General features: G+C 27.4%; 1 protein-coding gene across 1 annotated transcript; it reads left to right on the top strand.

The window, feature by feature from the left end:
• Positions 1 to 2,965: 2,965 nt before the first annotated feature.
• On the top strand, positions 2,966 to 5,460 carry LOC113854721. The gene is made up of 2 exons (XM_027485906.1): positions 2,966 to 3,552; positions 4,638 to 5,460. The coding sequence occupies exons 1-2, from the start codon at positions 2,966 to 2,968 to the stop codon at positions 5,458 to 5,460; spliced, it is 1,410 nt and encodes a 469-aa protein (XP_027341707.1).
• The last annotated feature ends 3,516 nt before the right edge of the window (positions 5,461 to 8,976 follow it).

Here is an 8,976-nt window from a genome sequence, read left to right as displayed (position 1 = left end):
ATCATTGCCCGTCATGACATGTGACCTAATTAGATGAGTTTCGTTCTTAACATAGATGAATAGTGATGAAACTCATTTAAAGTCTATAATCGTCAAAATTTAAATTCAAATTTTTAAAAAATTAATGTGTTTTAGTTTTGTTTCTCCAAGAGACAAAACTTTCTACCATTACAACATGTGTCAGTATCTTATAGTTTTGTCTTTTGCTAGGACAAAATTTATGGAAAAAAAAAAGTTTTGTATTTAGAAAATACAAAGTTTAAGTTCATATGGCCAAAAACACCAAAGAGAAATAGTTTAAATTTTAATTTATTTTAGTAATTAGTTATTAAAAACATTAAAGATATAGCAAAAGAAATATGATAGGTGTTCATTGGAGTAGAATCCAGCAAGAGTACACAGAAAACAAAAGTGGAATCCACAATAACTGTTGTTTTAGTTGTATATTCAATGTTCAATCCATGGTGTTGGTGCCGGCATGCCATATATATCTCATTGTTATGCCACTTTTATTTTATTTTCAAAGTACATAACTATTTTGCACACGTTGGAATCATTCGTTTATGAATTACCGATATAGTTTCTGCAAAGCTTATCATAAGCTTTTTGGCTATAAACAGAAGAGAAGGTTGAGGCAAGACTTGCACCAAGCGAGCAAATATCAAATAGAAAGTTATTGTGGAGATGGCTACGGTGTTGGCTTTGCCACGGTTTCTTGCAGAACTCTGGAGATGAGATTGTGAGTCCATACACAAAGTTTTATATATTTAAATAATTTATTGATAATCAACAGAGATATAATAAAATATTAGTATGATCATGATTCACTAAATTAATCTTTTATATTTAAAAAATTAAATTAATTTAATAAATTATTTATATTTCTTATCATTAAAATAATTATTTATCAAGTATATTAATTCTATATAATATTTTTATCTTAGTTTTCTTGTATTTTCTTATATGAATCTAGTCAAAATGCTTGGCAGTGTAAAATTTATGTATGTTATCATGTAATCATAGACTTGATATCAAATAACTAAAAGTCATTGAATTTTATAATAAATACTTCAAAAATTATAACTAATTTTATAATAAAAAAAAGTAAACCAAATTTGTGACCAATTTTATGACTAATCTTTTTTATACAAACAAAATTAGTGACTTTTTTATAATAACCATAATTGTAACTGATATAGTGACTGCTATAACTCACATAACAACTGATATAGTGACTGATTTTTATTAGTAGCTGATTTTGTAATTGATATGATGAAGGAATCACATATTTAGATACCCATTTTTGTGACTTTTTAAAGAAATTATGCACTTTGTGACTATTTCAAAACTGATCTATAATGTAGACACTAAATTAAATAGTTATCTATTTAACTATATTGTTAAATAGATAACTATATATTTGTTTTAGGAGGTAATTGAACCTTTAGAGGTATTAATAATTGATGTTTATATATACACATCATAAACTCGATTATTTTGTGCTAAAGTTTTAAACTCAGTTCACGTTTTCTATATCTCATCGATTTTAGCTAAGTAACCGCACATATACAGCTTTTGGCAAATCAGCGTAATAAAAAAAAGTTATAGTATTTTATAAAATTAAAAATGAAACAAGAATGTTGAATTATAACAAGGTACTATGACATTTCTAGGAATCTTTTTCTTGGATGAAATGTTTGAGAAAATTTCATTTTTATGTATGATTTTTTAATGAAATATCTCTTGTAATATAATTTATTTTTACAAAAATATTTTTGATAATATATTTTTAAATGGTAAAACATTAATAAGTGTAATTAAAAATTATATAAAACATAAAATAGAAATAATAATTATTTTCAATATTATTTCACAAAATTTAGAAAATAAAATAAAAACTGAGTTTTTATAAAATTATTGCTAGTATGTTATAAATAAAGCATGTTTTTATAAATCTTTTTATCGAATATTTTATAAAATAAATAAATAATTTTTGTACTTAAAAAATAATTATTTACATATTATAAATAAGAAAATGCGAGCTACCAACCACATGAAAGAAAGAAAACAAATATTAATAATTATATTTTGACATTGATACTAATTTATTCCGTTTTTTGTTTGATGAGGGACATTGTTGGGAATTAATGCAATGCGGAAGACTGGATCAAATTTAATTAGAAATAAAAAGAAGGAAGAGAATAATGTAGACAGGATCTTAACGTGAAAAAAACTTCAAATTGAAAAAAAAAACTCACGGACGACGAACAAAATAATTCTACTATGTAAAAAGGAGAGTACAAGAAATCCTTTAAAATTATGAGAATAAAGAATAATAAATCACTCTATTTTTTCTCTCAATAAATACTCTTTCAAAATAAAATAAGAACTACAAAATAATAATTTCAATTTTCTTAACGGATCTGATTGTATGTTATCCTCCGTTGTTTCAGGCAAAATTTGCTACAGTAATTTGTTAATTTTTCAATGTTGATACAGTAACTTACTGTAGCATTTTGACAAAAAATGACGGTACCTACCAGGTGCCTACCAAATGAAAAATTGAGACCCTAAACCCTAAACTATCAATTTTGACTAACAGACATTATTCTTGGGTCCCAGGCGCCTCAAATTTGGACGAATGAAGAGTGTTAGTTAATAGTCTTTGGAGCACCATTCGGTGAATAACGTTTTTTTTCGCTCATATGGGTAAATCACGTTTATTATTAAGTTATTACATATTTATTTACATATATATTTGCTATCAGAGACTCCTTATACTTTTGAATCACCGTAACTTTCTACGTTGGAATCATTCGTTTATGAATTACCAATATAGTTTCTGCATAGCTTATCATAAGTTTTTTGGCTATAAATAGAAGAGAAGGTTGAGGCAAGACTTGCACCAAGCGAGCAAATATCAAATAGAAATTTTGTACTTTGAGATATACTGAGAAAAAGAGAGATGGCTACGGTGTTGGCTTTGCCACGGTTAATAGCTCTCCAGAGAAAGGGTACAGATGATAAATACTTGCGCTTAGTTCATAAAGATAAAAAGTTGCAGGGTTTCTTACAGAACTCTGGAGATGAGATTGTGAGTCCATACACAAAGTTTGAAACAGAGAGATCTAAGAGTGATGAGAACTTGGTGCACATAAGATGCTGTTACAACAACAAGTACTTGGTGAGATCCTCCGAGGAGGATAATTGGATTGTTGTGGCAGCTCATGAACCCGAGGAAGACAAATCCAAATGGTCTTGCACATTGTTCCAACCTTGTGTCACCGATGCTGATGGGAGTTCCTTCAGCTTCTTGCATGTCCAACATGGAGGCTACTTGGACATAGATGCTGATCTGAATTGCTTGTGCATTAGGCAAGTAGATATTGCGAGTGCGCAAAGCTTCAAAGTGCTAAACATGGAGTCCTCGGTGATACTGCCTCAACATGTTACATTCAAAGGTTATAATGACTTATACCTTAGTGCACGGGTGATCCAAAGCCATCCATATCATCAGTTTGCATCCGACGACATTTATGATTCAACCATTAGGTACGAAGATATATATTTGATAAATTCTGTGCTAACTTAAAAAATTTTTTTAGCAGTGTACATAAAAAATTTTAATTAATAATATTTAAACAAAAAATTTTAATCAATAATATTTAAACATATATTTAAATAATAAATTTATTTAATAATAAATTATTATATTTCTTATATTTAAATACGCTGAATAGCAATTAATCTTCAAATATTAACAAAATATAATTAAAACTAAACAAACTAAAATTTAAAAATAAAATAATAATATTATATTAATATATTATGTTATAATTCTTTTTATTTATAATAAATAAAATTTTATTTTATTTAAAATTAAAAATATTTATATATTTATTTAAATAATAAATTTATTTACTCATAAACTATTATATTTGTTATATTTAAACAATAAAAATAAAATACAATCAAAATTAAATGAACTAAAATTAAAAATAAAATAATAATATTATATTAATATATTATGTTATAATTATTTTTATTTATAATAATAAAAATTATTTAAATATAAATTATATTTTATTTAAAACTAAAAATTTATAAAATAATAATAAAAAAATAAAATAAAAAATTTAATATAATATATATATATAATAACAATAGAACTATATAACAAACAATATAAATAATATAATTTTAAATAAATTATATATAATAATATATTTTTTAACTTGCCATGTGGTTTTTTTAATGGTATAAATTTTTTAAGTTCTGTACCCATAAAAAAATTTTAGAGTATCACAGCATACACCTATATATTTTATTTCTATAATATATTTATTAGACACTTTTTACGAGAATCAAATCACTTTTTTTAACTAATTAAAAATCACATCTTAATAAGTTATAAAGAAAAAAAATAAAACTGTATAACATAACATACAATTATAACAAATAATAGATTTATTAATAAATAATAATAATTTTAATAAATTATATATAATAATATATGTTATTAATAAGTCTTAAAATATATTTTTTTATTTATTTATATTTAAAGTATGGTACTTATAATGTTTTTTAAGATATTGTCGCACACACTAGTTTTTTATACATTGATAAAATTTCCTTAGGTACGAGGTCTTCAGACTAAGTAATGGAAATGTCCGCATAAAGTCTAATCATTTTGGCAAGTTTTGGAGGCGCAGCCCTAATTGGATATGGGCTGACAGTGATGACACCACTGCTAACAATAGTGACACAGTGTTTTGGCCAGTCAAGATTAAAGACAACGTTATTGCTCTAAAAAATTTAGGCAACAACCGGTTTTGCAACGCCCTAACCACAGAGGGCAAGACCAACTGCCTTAATGCCCTTGAGGCTGAGGTTAATATATGGTCTCATCTTCAACTGTATGAGGTTGTAAGCAAAAGGGAAATCTATAACGTAACATTCTACACAGAAAATGCCAAGATCTATGATGTATCAGGTGGAACTACTGTGACTAAAGAGGTAGACAATAAGACGCAAAACGAAGAACAAGGAACAGTGAGTTTCTCGTACAAAGAAACTAAGAGCAGTACTTGGAATGCATCTCATGCTTGGTCCGTGGATGTTTCCACTACCATAAAAACAGGTATTCCAATTCTTGCAGAAGGAGCAATATCAATTAGTTCCTCATATTCAGGAGAATATTCGTGGGGAGAAACTATGGAACAATCAACCGAAATCAGTACAAATTTGACCGTAAAACTTCCGCCCATGACCAGAACAAAAGTTACTCTGATAGTAACAAAAGGAGCCATAGACGTCCCCTTCTCATACACTCAACGTGACACTCTTTTCAGTGGAAAAATTGTAACCTCACAATTCGAGGATGGCCTGTTTACTGGGGTCAACACTTATTTCAAATATGACATCGTGGAGCAGAGTCTTTCTTCGACTACAACAGAATAGACAGTGTTCGTTGATTGCTTCCTTAAAGGATCTTTATGATACTCTATATAGACCATCAAAGCTTCTTGTCATTTTCCAAGTCTCTTGATTTCGTCAGTTTCTCTTGCTTTATAGTAAGACCCAACTGTAGTTGGCTTAATGTTAATAAGGCCATCCTGGCTCAGCCTTTGTTTGTCTTGATTTCGCCTATTTCATTGAAGTTTACTTTGTTTGCTATTCCAATTTATGTTAAATGCAGGTGTGTAACCCGTGCCATGCATGGGATTTGTGAGTATATTAATTAAATAATATGAATGCGTGTTATTTTGTAGTTGAATTTGTATATTATTATATATAATAAATTATTAACATGTCAAATATTGCTAGACATAATTAACTAATCAAACAATTCAAATATGAAAATTTGAATTTAAAGTTTTGAAATCAAATTATTGTCCTGGTATTTGGAAATGTGGGTCTTTGGTGTCTTCTTGCATTCTTCCAACTTTGGATAATCTTTTCTAAAACCATATGCCCTTCTTCCTCCATTTTTCATGCTACAAGGTCTTTCTAAAATTATAATATCTTTTCCTCCATTACATTTCCTTCATTTAGTTGAGCTTGGAGATTGAATAAACATTTTTTTACCTTCTTCACCCTCAAATTTTAAACTTAAATCGAATGTAAGAATTTTTAAACTTATACTAACCTGAGAAAATCATGTTTCATTTAAAAAATTATTACAAAGAGCGTATTACTAATATTATTCAAACATAAAATAGTGTATTTAGTGTTATTAAATAATTTTGTGCAGCACATTAGTACCTTTTTTCAATATTAACTACTGTACCCTTTAATTTTAGAGAAAATTCATTCTATAACTGCCATAAAAAATACTTAATATATTTCAAGTTTTTAGTAATTGTAATTCTTGTAATTTTTAAAATTATCTCTGTCACTGCTTAATAATTTGGAAATCAAGAGTATGATATGATACACAAATATAATATAACATAAACATAAAAAATACAAGTTTTAAGAGTTACATGATAACACGACTATAATATAACGTATAAAATGCAACATATATTTCATGTTATTAATGAAGAGAGATCATATGAATAAAATCAAATTATATTATATTTATATAAAATAAAAGTTTATTTTATAGAAAAGTTATTGGGACCCAAATGACTGTAAAAATATATATATATTCTTTTATTTTCTATCATAAATCGCAATACACTTACTTAAATACAACAATAGTGTGCTTCCTATCACTTCCTTGTACATCTTAATAGGTACTATGACATGTTACTTGTTCATGTTGATATTTCTAAGTATACAAATTAATGTAATTTAATTTCCATTCAGAAGAATTGCGTGGTTGTTGTGTGAAGTAATTGGTATTTAACACACTGCATTCAATGTGTGGGGACTATGGTACCAGTGGAAGTATGATGATTAATAAGTGAACTGTGATGAATAATTAATGAGTAGGTTCATGCTATTTCATTTTCATATACTAAGAACTCAGAAGTTCAGCCCTTCCTTTTTCATTCCACAATTTGGTAGAGCTTGAATACTAAATTAAACAAACTAAATTTAACCACATTATTAAGCACTATAACAGATTATATATATATATATATATATAAATATATGTATGTATATATAGTCTAATTCTGACTAAAATAAAGAAAGCGAGCTGTTATAAAACGATTCAGGTTGCATCGGGTAGAAGCCAGATATATAGATATGTAATTAAGAAGCACAGAGAGGGAATGATGACATGGAAGAATCTGCAAGGTTGCTGCTTTTCCCAGCAACCAAACTATCAGAACAGAAGTCATAGCTATGAAAATCATGTTTATATCATGTGAATTCTGGAGGAGACCCATCTTTGGCATTGAGTCACATACCAAGTCCATTGAAGAAGCTAATTGATGCTATAAATCATACTTCAATTGATTCCTTAAAATTCTGCTGCAAGTTCCAATGGAACAGGAATCTTCATTCAAGGCAAAGAAAATGTACAGAACTAAACACTTGTCATTTCTAATATATAATCCATGTACGGTTTCAAACCTTCAGAAACACAAAATTCTCTTTACATTTAAATTTCTGTACAACAACTCCAAAACTCTTGCTAACCAGCCACTCTTCCTAATATCAGATACAAATGCAACTTCAACTTCAATTTGATTTGCTAGCATATAAATAAAGTGTATATACATATGTACCTGTATATGACAAATAAATATTGAAAGAAACATCTTCTTGTATACTAGTCTGAAAAATGGGTATTAGTATTACCACCCAAAACCTATCTCTTATTGTGTAAAGGGTTGGATCCTGTTGGGACCCTTCTCTTCTGAGACTCAAATTCTCCATCTCTGCTACTAATTGGAGAATTGGGCCATGGATGAAAATCTTGTTGGCTAGAAGTGGAAGAAGGGCCTGAAGAGAACTTGGTCCTAGTGGCATGAGATGAAGGTGTGAAGAAGAGAAGAATGGTGAAGAGAAAGAGCAAGTGGAAGTGCTTCATGTTCATAATTTACCAAAATGTCTCAAAAGACTGAGGGACAAAAGGATGGGAATGCAAATTTGATGTGAGCTAAGCTTGTTGTTTATATAGATAAAGACATGTGAGACATGGGTTGGTTCAGTTTTATTTTTGTATGCCAAATGTGGTGATATTTGGCCTCTCTGCCCTGTGATTTGGATCAGACGGTGACTGATTGGTTTGATTCAATCTCTATTGGTAGGGTGTTGGTGGGGATCTTGTGTTTAATAAGAGAGTGACACACGTAAATGTGAAAACTTGAAACAAACATCGAGCCGGAGATATAGGACGTGGTTTTGCTATGACTTTTCACTTTCTGGGAGGACCAAAATACCCCTGCAATATATTAGAGAAATTTTTTTTTTCAAATATTTGTGTAAGTTTAAAAACTCTTACATTTGATTTAAGTTTTTTATTTAACTTACATTTAATGAGTTATAATTTATTACTGTACCGATCATTAGATATAAGTTAAATGAAAAGTTCAGATTAAGTGTAAAAAATTTTAGATTCACACTAATGTAAGAAAATTCTCTCTTTCTATATATATAATTTGAAATTTTATTTTAAATTTTTATATTTTATATTGTGACATGTATTATGAATTTTCAAATCAAGTTAAATAATCTAAATTAATATTTATTTTTAAATAGTTATTTAAATAAAAATGTTTTATTTTTATTAATTAATATTTAAATTTATTGATAATCAACAGAATTATAATAAAATATTAGTATGATCATGATTCACTAAATTAATCTTTTATATTTAAAAAATTAATTTAATAAATTATTTATATTTCTTATCATTAAAATAATTATTTATCAAGTATATTAATTCTATATAATATTTTTATCTTAGTTTTCTTGTATTTTCTTATAGGAATCTAGTCAAAATGCTTGGCAGTGTAAAATTTATGTATTTTATCATGTAATCATAGACTTGATATCAAATAACTAAAAATCATTGAA

This window comes from Abrus precatorius, unplaced genomic scaffold, assembly GCF_003935025.1.
Source record: "Abrus precatorius isolate BTA unplaced genomic scaffold, Abrus_2018 Scaffold1, whole genome shotgun sequence".
Taxonomy (NCBI): Eukaryota; Viridiplantae; Streptophyta; class Magnoliopsida; order Fabales; family Fabaceae; genus Abrus; species Abrus precatorius.
Note: the sequence above shows the minus strand (reverse complement) of the source record. Positions and strands in the feature narration are given on the sequence as shown.

What these genes read in the sequence shown, in the direction of transcription:
- LOC113854721 (XM_027485906.1), top strand. Translation starts at nt 2,966, where the DNA reads ATGGCTACGGTGTTGGCTTTGCCACGGTTAATAGCTCTCCAGAGAAAG. An exon ending in ATTTATGATTCAACCATTAG is followed by an intron (nt 3,553 to 4,637) that starts GTACGAAGATAT and finishes AAATTTCCTTAG; the next exon opens with GTACGAGGTCTTCAGACTAA.